The sequence below is a fragment of the Bos grunniens genome, chromosome 2 (genome assembly GCF_055505025.1).
Source record: "Bos grunniens cultivar Pamir isolate PY7600 chromosome 2, Bosgru_T2T1.0, whole genome shotgun sequence".
Classification (NCBI taxonomy): Eukaryota; Metazoa; Chordata; class Mammalia; order Artiodactyla; family Bovidae; genus Bos; species Bos grunniens.
In genome coordinates, this window is record NC_141166.1 from 30,893,007 (window position 1) to 30,909,996 (window position 16,990).

Sequence of the window (16,990 nt, forward strand, 5' to 3'; positions counted from 1 at the left end):
TCTTTGCATCAGGTGGCCAAAGTATTGGCGCTTCAGCTTCATCATCAGTCTTTCCAATGAATATTCAGGGTTGATTTCCTTTAGGATTGACTGGTTTGATCTCCTTGCAGTCCAAGGGACTCTCAAGAGTCTTCTCCAGCACCACAGTTTGAAAATATCAATTGAGAAAACTTTAAAAAACAGAATCCAGGTTTCCCAAACTTACAGGCCATTTCCTGTACTCCTGTATGGACTTGTACTTAATTTCAGAGGAAAACCTTTGTGGCCATTCTCCCAGGTACAGTGCCCTCTGAACTGAATTTCATCAGTCTTAGAATTGAGAGTGACTTCTGAGCTCATCTAATCTAACCTCCCAGTGGAGGAAGTTTCCTCCACAGCATTCAGATTAAGAGGCTGGTCAGCCTCTGCTTAAACGCTCCTAATGATGGGAGTCTCAATGCCATGTAATGCACCCTGCTCCATTAGTGACCAGATCCAATGACTAGAAAGCAGATCCTATAATGAGCTGAAATCTCCTGCTATGAGACTTCTTCATCTTTGTTTTTTTTTTTTGAGCTACCCAGGAATGGATGCTCAGTTACACTCTCAGCGTGTAAATGTCAACTCACCTGGGGAAAGTGAGTCAGGGGAAGATGCTTCCAGGAGGACCAGGGCCCAAGTGGTTTAACTCCCTTTCCAGTGTTCAGTTTCTATGGTGCTGGAAGGGGCAACAGGACAGCCTCCTTCAGTTTTGATAGCAGAGATCTTGCTCTGACTTGTGGTTGAGCAGTCAGTGTGATGCTTGAGGGTACGAGGGCTTTGGAATCTGGCACTGCTGAGTTGAGATCCTGGTCTTTTGTGAGCTGTGTGGCTGTGAGCCTATTGCTTAACCTCTCTGAGTCTGAGTTTCATCTTCTGACATCTTGAATGTAGGGTGACGTTCAAAAGCCTTGACTTTTCTGTTCATGTGAGAGGAGCTAAGGACAGGGAAGCCTGGCATGCTGCAGTCCATGCGGTCACAAACAGTCAGATATGACTGAATGACTGGACAACAAAGTGGTTGAAGGGAGGGCTGAAGCTTCACTGAAAGCCTGTCCTTCATTAAATGCCACCTGCTGACATCCGACCTGCCCATGTCTCTCTCTCTCTCTCTAGCACTTCAGTGGGGAGTTTCCCATCCGGGGAGAGCAGCGACCAGGGCGCACGAACACCTACCCAGCCTCTGCTGGATTCTGGCTTCCGCTCCGGTAGCCTGGGCCAGCCAAGTCCTTTGGCTCAGAGAAACTACCAGAGCTCTTCTCCTCTCCCAACTGCAGGCAGCAGCTACAGCAGCCCCGACTACTCACTGCAGCAGTTCAGCTCCCCAGAAGGCCAGGCCCGGTCTCAGTTCAGTGTGGCCGGTGTCCACACAGTGCCTGGGAGCCCCCAGGCACGGCACAGGACAGTGGGCACCAACACACCCCCGAGCCCTGGCTTTGGCCGTCGGGCTGTGAACCCCAGCCTGGCTGCCCCCAGCAGCCCCAGTTTGAGCCACCGCCAGGTGATGGGTCCACTGGGAACCGGTTTCCATGGTAACACGGGCTCCAGCCCCCAGAGCAGTGCAGCAACCACTCCGGGAAGCCCCAGTCTGGGTCGCCACCCTGGGGCCCACCAGGTTTCCAACCTCCATGGCAATGTGGTCACCGCTCCCGGGAGCCCCAGCTTGGGCCGGCACCCCGGGGCCCACCAAGGCACCCTGGCCTCCAATCTCCATAGCAATGCAGTAGCCAGCCCCGGAAGCCCCAGCCTGGGCCGTCACTTGGGAGGGTCTGGATCTGTGGTTCCCGGCAGCCCCAGCTTGGACCGGCACGTGCCCTATGGTGGCTACTCCACCCCTGAGGACCGGAGACCCACGCTGTCCCGGCAGAGCAGCGCCTCAGGCTACCAGGCTCCTTCCACGCCCTCCTTCCCTGTGTCCCCCGCCTACTACCCTGGCCTGAGCAGCCCCGCCACCTCCCCGTCGCCTGATTCGGCAGCTTTCCGACAAGGGAGCCCCACCCCGGCCTTGCCGGAGAAGCGGAGGATGTCCATGGGCGACCGAGCGGGCAGCCTCCCCAACTACGCCACCGTCAACGGGAAGGTGTCCTCCTCGCCGGTCGCCAGTGGCATGTCCAGTCCCAGCGGGGGCAGCACCGTCTCCTTCTCCCACACTCTGCCCGACTTCTCCAAGTACTCCATGCCAGGTGCGCCTCCTTCCCCTCCACCTCTCTTGCTGGCAGATGACGCCCGCCAGTCAGGCGCTCTGTCCCCATCTCTGTTCTGACGTCTCCTTGGCAGATAGCCTTGGGTGGGTCACTGACTTCGGGTCCTCAGGTGTGTTAGTGGAGTTGGAGCTGTGCTCAGAGCAGATGTGCTGTAGTCTGGCAGCTGTGGGGGCAGGGATGTGGATGTGACGATGCCTGTGATGGCCTGCTGTTCCCATTATCATCAGCATCTTCACAGCCGCACCCCTTGCTGAACACACGCTCTGTGCCAGGCTCTGAGCCATGGTCTATCTTGTCAGTTTTCATGGCCCCCTAGCAAAGTGGGTGTCAGTACCTCCATTTTACACATGAGCAAAGTGAGGCTTGGAGAGGTTCAATCATTTGTCCAGGGTCCCACAGTTAATAAATGGTTTAGCATCCAGACCCTTATGACCCTAAAACATGTGCTCTTAAAACCTGATTGGAGCTGTCTTACTGCCTTGTCTTGATAGTTTCTGTAATTTAGTGTATCCTTGAAAATATGGCTTCCAAGCCTGGACCACCTGCCCCCCACCCCACTTTTTGCCAGCCCATAGCACTGTTCCCGCCGTTTGATCCCCACTTTGCACACATCACTAATAATAGATCTGGCAGCCAGATGAGATATGGGAAAAGGCCAAGGGTTAAGCATTTTTACTGGAGTCTCATTTCTACCAGCTCGGCTTAACAGAAGCCCACGCAGGTTTACACACTGAATTCTTCACTTATCACCAGAACTGGGCATCTTTAGCCGCCACTTAGAGGGCCTGTTATCTAAATGAAAAGGTCAAGGCTTCAGCTGATCTGCATCTTTTCAGCCAGATCTCCAATCTGACTTTGTCCAGAGTGACCCCAGAGTCCTGGGGCATTCGAGGAAGATGTAGAATGCAGCAGGCAGCCTGGGATGGGCCCAGCTGCCCAGAGTCTCCGTGTCACTCCCAGGTCCTGCCCTGAGCCTGCCAAGTGACACTGCACGACCTCGCTTCCTGCTGCCCACCAGAGACATCTGGTTCCCAGCCCCAGTTCTTGGAGGATGCAAAACTTCTAGTAGTTGGGACATTTCCTGTTTCCCACCATCTTCCTTGCTTAAAATAGCCATGGGAGTCAACACAGGAAGGCACATGGGGCTGCAGCCGCCTCTGACAGCTCATTAGACAGGCAGCAGCAGCCCTGGGGCCTGGGACTCTGGAGCAGAGAGATGCAGCTTGCAGAGCTGTGGGGCCCAGCTGCCTAGCCCAGAGGCCCTGCTCTGTGCACAGCTGCCAGGAAAAGGAGCTGACCTTCCCCCTGCTGTCCTCCAGAGACAGATCCCAGAAGCCTAACAGAATGTAAATAACAAGGTAAATTGACGGGACACACAGCCCAGCTCTCATCTCTGGTCTGTGCCCTGAACTTTTTATAGCACTGTGAGCACAGGGTCCTCTGCTTCAGCCCCTCCCTAGAGAAAGGAGAGGAAACCTACAGATCTGGAATATTCCTTTTTTCCCCTCTTCCCCCCATCCTCCTTTTTGTTTTCTTTGCTGTCAGAAAATGAAGGAAGAGGTTGGTGAGAGTCCCACATGTCCTTATTCCCAGCCAGGAAGATACGATGTAGCTGACCTGAACTGGCTGTTGTGTCTTCTTACCTGGAAACATCTAACAAAAGCCTTTTAAGGACCATCTGTGTGACTTGGGCAAGTCGCTTCCCTTCCAGGAACCTCACATTCCTCACTTGTAAAGTTAAGCAGTTGGATACGATGCTCTCTCCCCAGAACATCCTACGAAAGCATCTGTAGTCTGCAAAGGGTCTGGTGTGGGAAATGTCTACCAGAGAAGTGGGGTGCGTGACACTCGGTAGACAGCTTCTTAGTTCCAGGCCAACCCTTCCTCTGTTTATCCCAGGCAGGACAGGAGTGATCATTTTGTTCTAAATGAGATTTTCCATATGGGGAGTGAGGAGGGGCTTGGGGAAAGTGGACAGAAATGTGTTTTTTTGCTCTCATCCTCAAAGTTTTTATGATGAAGTGGAGAAATTGAGCCCATGGAGAAAGGGATTAAAAGGTGGGAGAGAAGCTTCAGGAAGGATTTAGTCTGACTGTTCTAGAGAAAGGGCAAGGTGGGCTGGAGTAGGACTGTCACTGGCTGGGGGAAGATGCTGTTCAGGCTTTTCAGCAGGAGGACAGCTGTGTGACCCACAGTGGTTGTTGGGAGATGGGGGAGGATGAGAAAGCAGCTCGAGGCCCCTTCCAGCAATGCTCTGACGAAGTCTGAGCAGATCATCTTCCTGTGTTAGTTTCCTAGGTCAGCCATGACAGAGGACCACAAACTTGGTGACTTAAGACAGCACAAGTTGATTCTGTCAGTGTAGCTGAGCTGGGAAGTCTAAAGTCAAGGTGTTGGCAGGACTGGCTCCATCTGGAGACCCTGAGGGAGACTCTGTTCCAGGCTTTTCTCTTTGCTCCTCATGGTGGGTGGCAGTCTTGGGGTCCGTTGGCTTGCAGACACGTCTCCCCAGTCTCTTCCTCCATCTTCCCATGATGCTCTCCCCTTTGTCTCCCTTCCTCTTTTTTTATTAGGACATAAGTCATATTGGATTGGGGTCCACTCTAATCTGGCATGACTGCGTCTTAACTTGGTTACATCTGCAAAGACTATTTCCAAATAAAGTTCCCTTCACAGGTCCTGGGGGTTAGGATTCTAACATATCTTTTTGGGGGGACAGAGATGGAGACTCATAACACCTCCAGTCCTCTTTTTCTTTAGACAACAGTCCTGAGACGCGGGCTAAAGTGAAGTTTGTCCAAGACACTTCCAAGTATTGGTACAAGCCTGAGATCTCCAGAGAACAGGGTGAGTGTTGGGCGATACTGAAGGTCCTGGGATCCATCCGAGGTCACACTGGCTGCTGCCCATCTTGTCTTCCCTGGGCAAGGGATATAAGCAGACTCACTCCTCTCTGCAGTAGGTGTTGGTCACAGAGAGGAACTGGCCCCAAGGTTAGACAGTAGGAGGCACCTTCCCAAGGCCAAGGGCAGGGAGCAGGAGCTGTGGTTGTAGCTAGTTCCTTAAAAGCGGCAAAGTCTTGATTTTCCAGGGCAAAATGAAAAGTCTGGCTGAGATCATATGGAACCTCCATCTGCATGCTGTGGGAGATTTCTGCACATTTTATAGAAAAACAGTTGGGGCTGTGGAGATGGAGATGAGAGGCATCAGCTCCAGTGAAAAGTCTGTGCAGATGTAGGGCAGGGTGACTTCTAGCCACGGGTCAGATCCGGGCTGCTGCTTGTTTCCATAAACAGTTTTCTTGCAACGTTGTATGCTCAGTCACTCAGTCATGTCAGACTCTTTGCAACCCTATGGACTGTAGCCTGCTAGGCTCCTTTGTCCATGGGATTTTCCAGGCCAGAATCCTGGAATGGGTTGCCATTTCCTCCTCCATGGGATCTTCCTGACCCAGGGATCGAACCAGCATCTCCTGTGTTGCAAGCGGATTCGTTACCTGCTGAGTCATTAGGGAAGCCCCATCTATCTGATTACTCACTGTCTGGGCTGCTTTTGTGCTATGATGGCAGCCATGAATAGTTGCAGCCAACACTGCATGGCCTGCAAAGCCTGAAATATTGACTGTCTGGCTCTTTACAGAAAAATTTTGCTGACTCTAGTGTAGGAGGACCCCTAGGAGTGTTTACATTTTAACTTTAGGGACTCTCCTCTCATCTGAGAAAGAATGAGATTTGAGGCCTGATAAGACTTAAGTGAAGTTGTTGTTGTTCAGTCACTTTGCAACCCATGGACTGCAGCACACTAGCCTCCCTGTCCCTTACCATCTCCCAGAGTTTGCCCAAGTTCATGTCCACTGAATTGGTGAGACCAGTGCATCAGTTTCTCATTTCCTCTTCTCTCCTGATTTAGCCATCGCCCTCCTTAAGGACCAGGAGCCAGGGGCTTTCATCATCCGTGACAGCCACTCCTTCCGAGGAGCCTATGGGCTGGCCATGAAGGTGTCTTCGCCCCCTCCGACCATCATGCAGCAGAATAAAAAAGGTAAAGCTTATCCAGCGGGGCTCAGGACCAGGGGGTCCCTGCAGTCTCTTTAGATCCTGATCGGTTAGAAGGACCAGAGTTGGGGGTAGGGATGTGGGCAGGGGCGCTGGTAGGATGGGGTGTGCAGGTCTTCTAGTTCTCATGGGAGCTGGTCCCTGCTAGTCGGACTCTTCAGAAAGATGGGTCTTGAGCTTGGTGATGACCGGGGTCAGAGAACAGGGGAGCAAGATGACTGGAACCCTGTGACTGAGTTTCCTTGAGAGGCGGGCTGGCAGTGGTGATCTCTCCATCCCAGGGCTCTGGCCATATTATCGCTGTGAACCTTTCTCCATCACAGCCTCACTCACTGGAGAAGTTGGGAAGTGGTGCTGGCAGGTGGTAGGGGGGATGCCGTGAGCAGTGACCTATCTGCATTTCTTTCTCTTTGTCCCAGGGGACATGACCCACGAGCTCGTGAGGCATTTCCTGATAGAGACTGGCCCCAGAGGAGTCAAGCTCAAGGGCTGCCCCAATGAGCCAAACTTCGGTGAGCCATCCTTGCCTCTGTCCCCACTGTCTCAGGCCTGTCCCGGCTTCCCTGCTGCAGCTTCTGTCTTGTCACCCTTGTCATAGACGCAGCAGGGAAATGCACTGTGACTCCCTTCCTCTGTACCGTGGTACCTTCACTCTGCCAAATTCCTTTCTGTTTTTGTCCTGCCCCACGGGGACCTGTTACTGTGATCAGTGGAATAACAACTATAACAAAGGCTGCCATGTGAAAGCCACGATGCGTGCTAAGTCGCTTCAGTTGTGTCCAACTCTTTGCGACCCCATGGACTGTAGCCTGTCAGGCTCTTCTCTCTATGGGATTCTCCAGGCAAGAATACTGGAGTGGGCTGCCACGCCCTCCAGGGGATCTTCCCGACCCAGGGATTGAACCTGCGTCACTTATGTCTCCTGCACTGGCAGGCGGGTTCTTTACCACTAGTGCCACCTTGGAAGCTGAAATCCACCTTAGGTACTTTATACCACTTCTGGTCTCCTGACCATCCTGTGTGGTAGGTGTCATGGTCCCATTTCACACACGAGGAAACTGAGGTTCGTCGGAGTTAGACTTACCAGGGACACACCTCTTGTAAGTTCCTGAGTGTGGATTTGATCCCACCATCCTCTGACACTTCTGCTACACTCTCCTGAGAGGGGCCCTGGCAGCGGGAGGGATGTAGGAGGGATGCTGGGTGTAGCTGTCAATAAAGGAAAGCTGACCCTTCTGATGCCCAGAGTGAGCCTTTAGAATCTTCCCCCTTGGATCTTGCTAACCAAGAGAGAGTGAAGTTTCAGCTTTGTGGGTGGGATGAGGGAGAGGTAGTAAAGAAGTAGAGGATTATGGATGGTGGGGTGGGGTGGGTGGGCTGATCCACAGTGCCTGCGACCTGCTCCCAATAACACTGCCGCTGCGGGGCTGTCTCTCTCTGCAGGATCTCTGTCTGCCCTGGTCTACCAGCACTCCATCATCCCGCTGGCCCTGCCCTGCAAGCTGGTCATTCCAAACCGAGGTAGGAACCTGAGACTCCTCGCCCTCCAAGCGCACCCTTGCGCTGGCCTCCTCTGCGTCTCAGCCCCCAGCCAGCTGCTCCAGAACGTGGGCCAGGCTTGGAGGAAACGGGTCATGCTGCCAATCTGGGGAAACTCGAAACCACTCTCTGCTTTATTTTTTCTAATAAAAAAAAGAAGAGAAAGTTCACTTAAAAGCTTAATTCCAGAAACATACATAACTGACTTGCCAGATTGTTCTGGAAACTTCTCTGGAGGTTTTAAGAATTCATCCCTGTGTCCTCAGAAGTAAGCCTCATCCCAGGGGAGGTGCTAGAAGCAGGAAACAGCCGTCGGGGGAGGACCGTGTTTGGCGGAGGAGATGGGCAGAGGAGATGGGCATCAGTGGGCAGGGCCGAGGAAGGGGGAGGGGAGGGCAGAGGTAGAACATGGGGCGTCCAGGTGTCTGAGTGGAGACGGAAACGTACACTCGAGGGATCACTTAGAGGAAGAGGTGGCTGCACTGTGTGTGGCTTGGGAAGGAAACAGGAAGCCCAAGATGTCCCTGAAGTTTCTGGTTTGCATGGCCAGGAGGGACGTGGGGCTGATGGGAGGAGCCAGCTCTCTTGACTGTGGGAAGTAAACATGGAACCCAAGAGCCTCCAGACATACAGGGCGAGAATTTGAGCGACACTGGGGCCGCCGAAGGAGACTTTTAGTTTCTCTCAGAGAGGTGCCTCATCCTCGGAGGAGGGCCGATGGACACCCCAAACTCTTCAACGACACAGGCTTCCTTCATGCAGCCCCAGGTACGTGGGGCTCCCACGAGGGGAAAGGAATATGCCTGGTCATGAACTTGAGCTCCAGGAACCAGTAACTGGGGTGTCTTCTCCCCATGCTCTCTGTCCAGTAATGGAATATTCAGAATTGTGCCTGGGATTTGCTTTCAGTCTCTCTTGGAGCTCCTGGGGTTATGTCCACACTTAAAATCTCCAATATTATTTGGCAATTTCTGTGTATTGAATCCAAATTCATTGAATTATTAATGATAATTGACTACTGTTATTAACTTAAAAGTTCAAGTATTATTTAAATAGCCCTATTAAACACATGATTTAGACACTAATTAAATTGTATTTCTAAGGAATTTACCAAAGTAACTTAACAATTATATAACTGCTATTTATTTACATCATATAAACCAGTGGTTCTCATAATATGGTCCACAGAGAAGCAGCATCAGCACCCCTGGGAGATTGTTAAAAATGTAGATATTCTCGAGCCCCAGCTAATTAGAAACTCTGGAGTGGGGCCCAGAAATGCATGTTTTAACAAACCTGTATACCAAAGTCTAGGAAATGCCGGCATAAATTGCTTGCTAAGTTGCTTCAGTTGTCTTGGACTCTTTGCAGCCCTATGGACTGTAGCCCACCAGGCTCCTCTGTGCATGGGATTCTCCAGGCAAGAATACTGGAGTGGGTTGTCATGCCCTCCTCCAGGGGATCTTCCCAACCCAGGGATTGAACTCCCATCTCTTATGCCTCCTGCATTGGCAGGCAGGTTCTTTACCACTAGCACCACCGTATTCAGTTCTTATTACTGTTGAAATTATAGTTGTGCTGCCTTATGGTTTAATGAATTAGAGTGTTTACTAGTATACACAGAGACATGTTGATGCAAAGCAACCATATTAATGGCCACTTGAAGGCTTGCTTTTTGTTAATTAGGGACTAACACCGTTGATGGAGCATCTGAAAAACCCAGTGAGTGGGTATTCTCATCTTCACCTCTGTTTTGTAGATAGCTGATAATTGCCTGACCCTGGTTCTGTGGGACCCCAGAGCTCCCAACCAGGGTACTGAATTCTTAGAGCAATTGCTGCACGTTCACACTGGACACACGTGCCGACTGGCAGGGCTGGTTTTGAGAAGCAGTATCTGTTGCGGAAGTATTTGCAGAGCTAGCCTGAGGCCTGGCCAACCCTGTGCTTCTTTCCAGCTCTGGGGTTTTAATTACCAGCTGAATTAAATTTTTGTCTCAGACCCCACAGATGAATCGAAAGATAGCTCGGGCCCTGCCAACTCAACCAGTGACCTGCTGAAGCAAGGGGCAGGTGAGTGGGCACCCCAGATGGGATCCCTGCCCAGACCTTTGCTCCCCCTGGCCCTGGACCCTCCTGCACGTGCAGGCTGGATGTCTCTCCTAGACCCAGAGGTCACCAGGCAGTCCACATTTCTGTGTGTGATGCCTTGGTCCAAGGCTGGCCTGAAATTCATCTGCTGCCTCCTCCTTGAAAAGAGGACCTGGGGATGGCCCCCACCCACTTTGGCCCCTGTGACTCCTCCTTGGGTGGGTTTTTTCCCCAGCCTGCAACGTGCTCTTCGTCAACTCTGTGGACATGGAGTCCCTCACTGGGCCACAGGCCATCTCCAAAGCCATTTCTGAGACCCTGGCTGCTGACCCCACACCAGCTGCCACCATCGTTCACTTCAAAGTTTCTGCCCAGGGAATTACACTGACTGACAACCAGAGAAAGTAAGACTCTTCTACTTGCTTCTGTGCTGGGCAACCCCACTGCCTTGTGACCCATCTATCCATACATGTATCAACCTGCTCACCAGCTGATTCATCCCTTCTGCCCATCTAACCACCCATCCATCCACTTATCCATCCACTCATTCACCCATCCATCTACCTGCCCACCCATCCATCCGCTTGCTCACCCACTCACTAATTGATCTATCCATTCCTGCATCCATTCATCCTCCATCCATCTTCCCCACCCATTTTTTCCCTTCATTCGTCTCCCCCATCTATCTATCCATCTGTTCATCCATTTATTCATCCATTCTTCCTTCCTTCTATAAACATGCCTGCATTGGCCATATAGCTATAAACACAACTGGTAAAAGTCTCTGCTTTCTGGAGCAGAGACCCTTTCTCTCATGTTTTTTTCCCCAGGTCCTTTTCTTCCTCCTCTAGGGTCTCCCCATTTCTCATTCCTCAAGGCCAGTTTCTTCCTTCTTTTCCTAGTCTCTAGCATTTGAGACACGTTTCTATGACACATCTCTCTGTCCCTGTGCATTGCTTTATGTCCCCAACGGGAGTAGCCCAGGCCATCGTGCTCATCAGGGAGAGGTTGTGTTGACCTGTGACAGCCACAGGTGGTGGCTGGCCTGCGGTGGGGGGCGGGGAAGAGCAGTCACTTCAGCGCTTACTGTTTATCTGATGTGTGTGCCACAGGCTTTTCTTCAGGCGGCACTACCCCCTCAACACCGTGACCTTCTGTGACCTGGATCCACAGGAGAGGAAGTAAGTCTCTGTGGACACCTGCCCTCCCAGACATCTCTCCAACCCTGGAAGTCTGTGTGTGTGCATCCATGTGTGTGTGTGCATGTGTGAGTGTGTGCACATGTGTGTGTATGCACTCATGTGTGTGCTGCAAGTGTAAGGGTGTGCATTCTTGGCTCAATTTGGAGATCTGCCCATGTCTGTGGGACCGTGAGTCGTGTGGCTGTGTTGGCATCTTTTAGCATTTTCCCCCACAAATTTAAAGCCCCTCCTGAGGACTCAAATGCCTGCTTTCACCCCTCTGACTTGAAGCCGCTTCCCTCTGCATGCTGGGGACAGCTCCCTGGGAAGCAGGCCACAGTGCTCGCTCCATCCCTCCACTGTGAACACCCTCCCTCTGTGTTGTCTTTAGGGACCCTGGTCCCAGGCACCTTGGCTCTGTCTTCCCCAGGGGTCTGGGCGCTGGGGCTGGGCTCTGAGGGGGAAGTGGTGGTTTACACTGTGTCCTCATTCTCTCCCTAGGTGGACAAAGACGGAGGGAGGTGCCCCTGCTAAGTAAGTGTCCTTCTTCCCCACCCGGCTGGCAGGTTGTTATGCTCCCTGGCTCAGGGGGAGGTGGGTGTGGGAGCAGGTTAAACTCCAGGACCAGGGGGCAAGCAAAAGGTGGCTCTGGAGAAAAGTTGGCCCAGGCAGCCAGGTCTGTGACCTCCTGCCTGGGGCTGAAGGCCCAGCCTCCCGCCTTGTCCCCGTCCTGCTCCCAGAACCAGACCAGCAGGGGCTGAGGAAGGGAATCGAAAACCCAGAGTTTTATTGGGAGGTGATGGCAGTGGGGCAGGGGTTGTTTAAACAATCTTTTCTTCCACAATCCTGGCTTCCTTAACTCCCATTCCTGCTTTCCTGGTGGACTAGGCCTCCTCATGGGACCACACAAGTCCGGGAGGTCTGAATTCCTTCCAGAATTCCAGGGATGGCCTTGTGGCCCTTTGGTTAATTTCCCATCCATTTCAGCATTTGTAAGTGTTTCCAGGGAACTCAGCCCTTGGAAAATTCAGACCAACCAGGAGGCTGGCTCTGCCCTTGGGTGCCTGACGTTGGCACGGTAGATGAGAGAAGTGTATAAATGGGCTAAGGTGCTGCGGCAATTTTCAAACTGTGTTCCAAGGAGCTCTAGGTTCCTTGGGTGTAACTGGGCTGCTTGAAGGGAGGAAAAATCCTGCTGTGATTTACGGTTATTTATCAGCATGAATCAGTTTTTCTCAGTAAAACAAAACAAAGCATGGGAATAAGCTGGCTACTAAAGCTGACGTAAGGCTCACTGAGGTCTGTAATTCCACCTTGCGCTTTGTCAGGCATATCCAGACAGCCCCGTTTTTTCTGATCGATTTTATCATCGGTCCATGTTATGCTGTTGAATTGTTACATTTATAGCCATAAATACTGTTGTCACCTTTACATATCCAGACTTCATATAAGATTGGCTTTGGAGAAAGGAAACTTTCACTGTTAAAAAAAAAGAAAACTACAACCACTGCTGAATGAGGCATGTCAGGAGGGGACGGCTCACATCTGTGGTATCATGAGGCAGAGTGCTTCCAGGCAGGGAGAGACTTGGGGAAAAGTGTTAGTAGCTTGATTGTGTCCGACTCTGTGAGACCCTATGGAGTGTACCCTGCCAGCTTCCTCTGTCCATGGGATTCTCCAGCAAGAATACTGGAGTGGGTTGCCATGCCTGCCTCCAGGGGATCTTCCCAACCCAGGGACTGAACTCATGTCTCTTACATCTCCTGCCTCCTGTATTGGCAGATGGGTTATTTTACCACCAGCGCCACCTGGGGAAGGAACCTGTATTTAAAAACAGGTCTTATAAGACGGGTAGAAATGGGTGCAGTGGGTAGGAGAGAGCTGCTTTCATGGGGATGGGAAAGGGAAGCCACCAGACTGCAAGCTCCTGAGTGCAGGACTGTGTCTACTGCATAAAGAAAGAAATGAAAAGATGGAGGCAGAGAGATGGAGAGTGAGGAGGAGGCCCAGTGAGGCCGCCATGGTCCAACTGAGTAGAACTGACCAGCATTGGCACGATGAATCTCCCTCTGGGGGTGTCCAGAGGGGCCGTGAGGGATGGAGGAGACCTCTCCTGGCCCATGGTCGCATACAGCTGCAGGAGGCCCCGGTGTCCAGTTCCTCTCGAAGCTTGCCTCCCTTCTGTCTCAGCCGCCTCTGAGACTCACAGAGTTATTAGGGTCTCTGAGTCCCTTCTGCCAGTAAGGAGGCCAGAGCTCTCTGTTTGAAGGGTCTTATCCTTACTCACCGCTGGGCCCTGCGAGTGGGAGATGGGTCAGGGGCTGAAGCAGGTTGGTCCCAGGTCTGGAAATTCTTTATTTAAAAGCAGGTTTTGTGTGGAGCTTCCTTATGACTCACCCTTGCTGAGGCCCAGGAGAGCTCAGGGCTGGACCAGGGTGAGGCCAGAGAGATGCCTCGGGCCCCAAATTTAAGGAGGTGCTTCCTCTTGGGTGCTTGTCATGCCCCTCTCTGCCTTTGGGGCTGAGGTTTCTTGCCTGCATCCACTCCTCCAAGCAGAGAAAGAGCTTGGGCTACAGTTGAGTTGGCCCAGGGACCTATGGAGCTGAAATAAACACCAGGGAGGGCAGGTGGGCAGTGTTCAGGCCAAAGAGGTTGACGGGCTCTCATCTTGGCAGAAGCGAGCTGGGGTTGGCTCGCTGTCATGCGGCAGCTCGGAGCCCTCTGCCCTCGTCTCCCTCTACTGCGCCGAGGAGCGCCCCCACCCCCTCACCCCTGCAAGGCTGGGAAGGGACTCTGGGTGTGGTCCACAGGCCTAACCTTCCCCGCCTCCTGTGCAGATGGTCACCCCAGGCCTCTGAGCTGATTGGGTTGATTCATCCCCTGAAACACATTTGGGAAGAGCAAAGCTGTGGGAAGCCCCCTGTGTGTGTATGTGTGTGTGTGTGTACACACGCATGTGTGCACGGGATGGCAAACCAGACCCAGCCTGGCTAATTTTAGCTGCTGTGTCCAGTCCTGGGCGAGGGGTTTCCATTGGAATCCCCAGCTGTCCTGATTTCCCCATCCAGCTCTAATTAGCAATGTGCCTACTGGGAGGGGACTTGAGCTCACATTCTGTTCTCTGCGCTCGTATTTTTAACTCTGTTTTGCAAAGAGAGAATGCTCGGTCACTCCAGTCCTAGTGTGGGGAATCGGGGTTGGGGAACAGGTGTGGGGTCCCGCCCCCTTCCCATCCTCCAGAGCACAGGAGAAATGTGTGTGTGTGTGTACGTGTGTGTGTATGTGGTGGGGGACAGTGGCCTCTCGTCCTTTGGTCTCCCTGACCCTCTGGTGTCTGAGGACGAGCCCTCTGACAGGCAGATGGTGTTTTGTTTATGTGTTGTGTGTAAGAACAGTCGGCCAGGGGTGTGGCAGGGACGGGCGAGGAGAAGCCGGTTTAGGAATGTTCCGTTTTATTTTTGGCGTCATCCCCACCTCTTGCTGTCTGGTCTTGTTGCTCGTTTGCCTCCAGCGCCTCCTCCTTCTCCTCGCCTACCCCCGGCCAGGGAATTTCTGCTGACCCTGAACAAGTGACATGCCATCTCCAGTGCTGGTTCCCTTGCTGGTGAAGGGAAGAGAGGGTTTCTTGTGTGCATCACCCTCAGTGCCCAGGGCTTGGGGAGGTGGGGAAAGACGGGGAAGGGAGCAGGGAGGAGCCTGCTCCCCGGGGTGCCTCTCCAAGGCCTGGGGCTCCTCCCGCTCCCCACTCACACCTGTTACCTGTCTCCTGCCCCTGCAGGCTCTTCGGTTTTGTGGCCCGGAAACAGGGCAGCGCCACGGACAACGCCTGCCACCTCTTTGCTGAGCTTGACCCCAACCAGCCGGCCTCCGCCATCGTCAGCTTTGTCTCCAAGGTCATGCTGAGTGCCGGCCAGAAGAGATGAGCCCCCGCCACCCCTTGCCCAGGGCCAGGGCAGTGGGGATGGGGCATGTGGGGAGGGGACCCATAAATCCTGACCATCCTTGAATCTAGAAGGAGGACTTTGGGCCATTTTGGAGAAGGAGAGAAGAAAGTGTCATGTGGGGAGAGGGAAGTGAATTGAGTGGGGAGGGGGAGAGAGAGAGGAAGAAAGAAAGAGATGGAGGAGAATAACTCAGATTCCCCTGGGGAGATGGATACTGCGAAACCCCCAGAGCCTCCAAAACTCACCAGGTCCACCAGAGTCCCCCTCCACCCTCTGATGGAGCTCCTTGGGGGAGACAGGACTGATCTCCTTGGAGACCCACATTTTGAATGAAAATGGAAAAGCTCTTCCTCCCTAACCCAACTGCTTTACAAGGAGAAATCCCGTGGAAAATCTTTCTCTGGCCACCTCTGGGGTAGATCACCAAACCAAAAAGAGCCCGCATGGGACATCCAGCGGCAGAACTGTTGCTTCTGAAAGTATCTCAGACCCCAGGCACCTAAGGTCTCTTTGCTCTGCCTCCGATGTACAGTTTGTGGGTGTGTTTATGGGGTGTATATATGGCCACACCCACATCCTCACTCACTGGTTTCTTTGCCTCTCAGCTAGAATTATAAAAGGTATACTTTTCCCCTGTGTTTGCACACACATGTGCACACCATCCAAAGAAAGAAAGAGCTGGGGATGGGGTGACAGGGCAGCAAGGAGGGGGCATAAGTCCCCTTCCCCAGGGGCACCCAGCATTGTAGATCATGGACTTTCCTGGTCCCTGGACCTGCTCTAACAGCCTTCGGGGCCGCCAGCCCCTTCTCAGCAGAGACCCCCACGGAGTGGGGCTGGCCACCCTGCAGCATTCCTCCTGACCTGCCGGCACCTGGAGGCTGGGGCATTGGTTTGAGAAGATGAGGACAGATGTGTCCAGGGCTTTGGAGAAAAGACCCCTCAGGAAGGATGGCTGCCCAGCTCGGGGAGCCTTTCCCGAGGCGTATGGCCCAGCCTCGGGGCAGGCAGGGGGCTCCCATCGCTCCCAGTCCTCAGCCCCTTCTTCTCTTTCGTGCCCCAGATCAGCCATTCTCAGATGTGCCCCGTGTTCAGGATGCCATTAGGATGCTGGAGAGCGAGCCTTCCTGCCCTGCCCTGCCCTGCCCTGTCCTGTGGGGTCCCCATGTTGGGGCTCATCCCGGGACCTGCTTCTAGAAGCCCTGCTTGGCGAGACCCGCGGAAGACCCCTGTAGTTCCTGTGCCCTCTCTGTAAGGGTTTAGGGGTCTGATTTTGCTGGGCTGTCCAGGGGAGCTGGCCAGAGCTCTGGGGGCTGCTCGCTGCATACCACATGGCCTGCTCTGATACCAAAGCCTTGCTCCCCACCCTTCTCCCTTGTTTCTCTCCCAAAGCCCAGCTGCCGTGGACCAGAGGGCAGAAGGCACACATTTAGGTCAAAGGGCCGAGAGTCCAGCTGGGCAACTGGGGACCCCCTGACCACCACCCAAGCTCTCTAAGCCGGATGGAAAAATCCACCAGGATTCCATCCTTGAGTAGCTTCTTAAGCCTCTGGGTTCCCTAGAGAGAGGCACTGTACTGATATATAAATATATATAATATATATGTGAGACATACTGACAGAATCTGTAAGCTAATAAAATATAAGAAAAGGTTAAAAAAAAAAAAGAATAGGCAAATTGACAAGAAGTATTTATTATTTTCCCATACTGCTTTGTTACCTCCCCAGCATAATCTGATCCCCGTCCCTCTCTGTACTCTAAGCAAAGCCTGAAAGGTCAGGGCCTTCATCCTTGGAGCAATCGGGGATCTCCTTGACCAGGCCTTGGCCTTCCCTAGACTCTGATGGGGGCTCAGCGGAGAGGGGTGCACGCGTTTCACCCCCTTCATCCCTTCTCATTTTTGGCAAGCCCAGGCCCGGCTGTCAGACCCCAGAGATGCCGGGGGCGCTGCCCGCCTCC

At 53.0% G+C, this 16,990-nt stretch overlaps 1 protein-coding gene across 38 annotated transcripts in view; it reads left to right on the top strand.

Annotated features, from left to right (window-relative positions):
- TNS1 (tensin 1) overlaps positions 1–16,760 on the top strand; it is a 248,954-nt gene extending 232,194 nt beyond the window's left edge. For all 38 annotated transcript variants that reach the window (XM_086340655.1, XM_086340672.1, XM_086340664.1 and 35 more), the window contains 10 exons: positions 1,135–2,201; positions 4,983–5,069; positions 6,132–6,263; positions 6,697–6,789; positions 7,721–7,798; positions 9,817–9,888; positions 10,142–10,310; positions 11,019–11,087; positions 11,589–11,621; positions 14,866–16,760. In XM_086340655.1, coding sequence (XP_086196781.1) covers positions 1,135–2,201; positions 4,983–5,069; positions 6,132–6,263; positions 6,697–6,789; positions 7,721–7,798; positions 9,817–9,888; positions 10,142–10,310; positions 11,019–11,087; positions 11,589–11,621; positions 14,866–15,010 — 1,945 coding nt within the window. In that variant the 3' untranslated portion in view covers positions 15,011–16,760. The remainder of the gene's footprint in view (positions 1–1,134; positions 2,202–4,982; positions 5,070–6,131; positions 6,264–6,696; positions 6,790–7,720; positions 7,799–9,816; positions 9,889–10,141; positions 10,311–11,018; positions 11,088–11,588; positions 11,622–14,865) is intronic.
- The last annotated feature ends 230 nt before the right edge of the window (positions 16,761–16,990 follow it).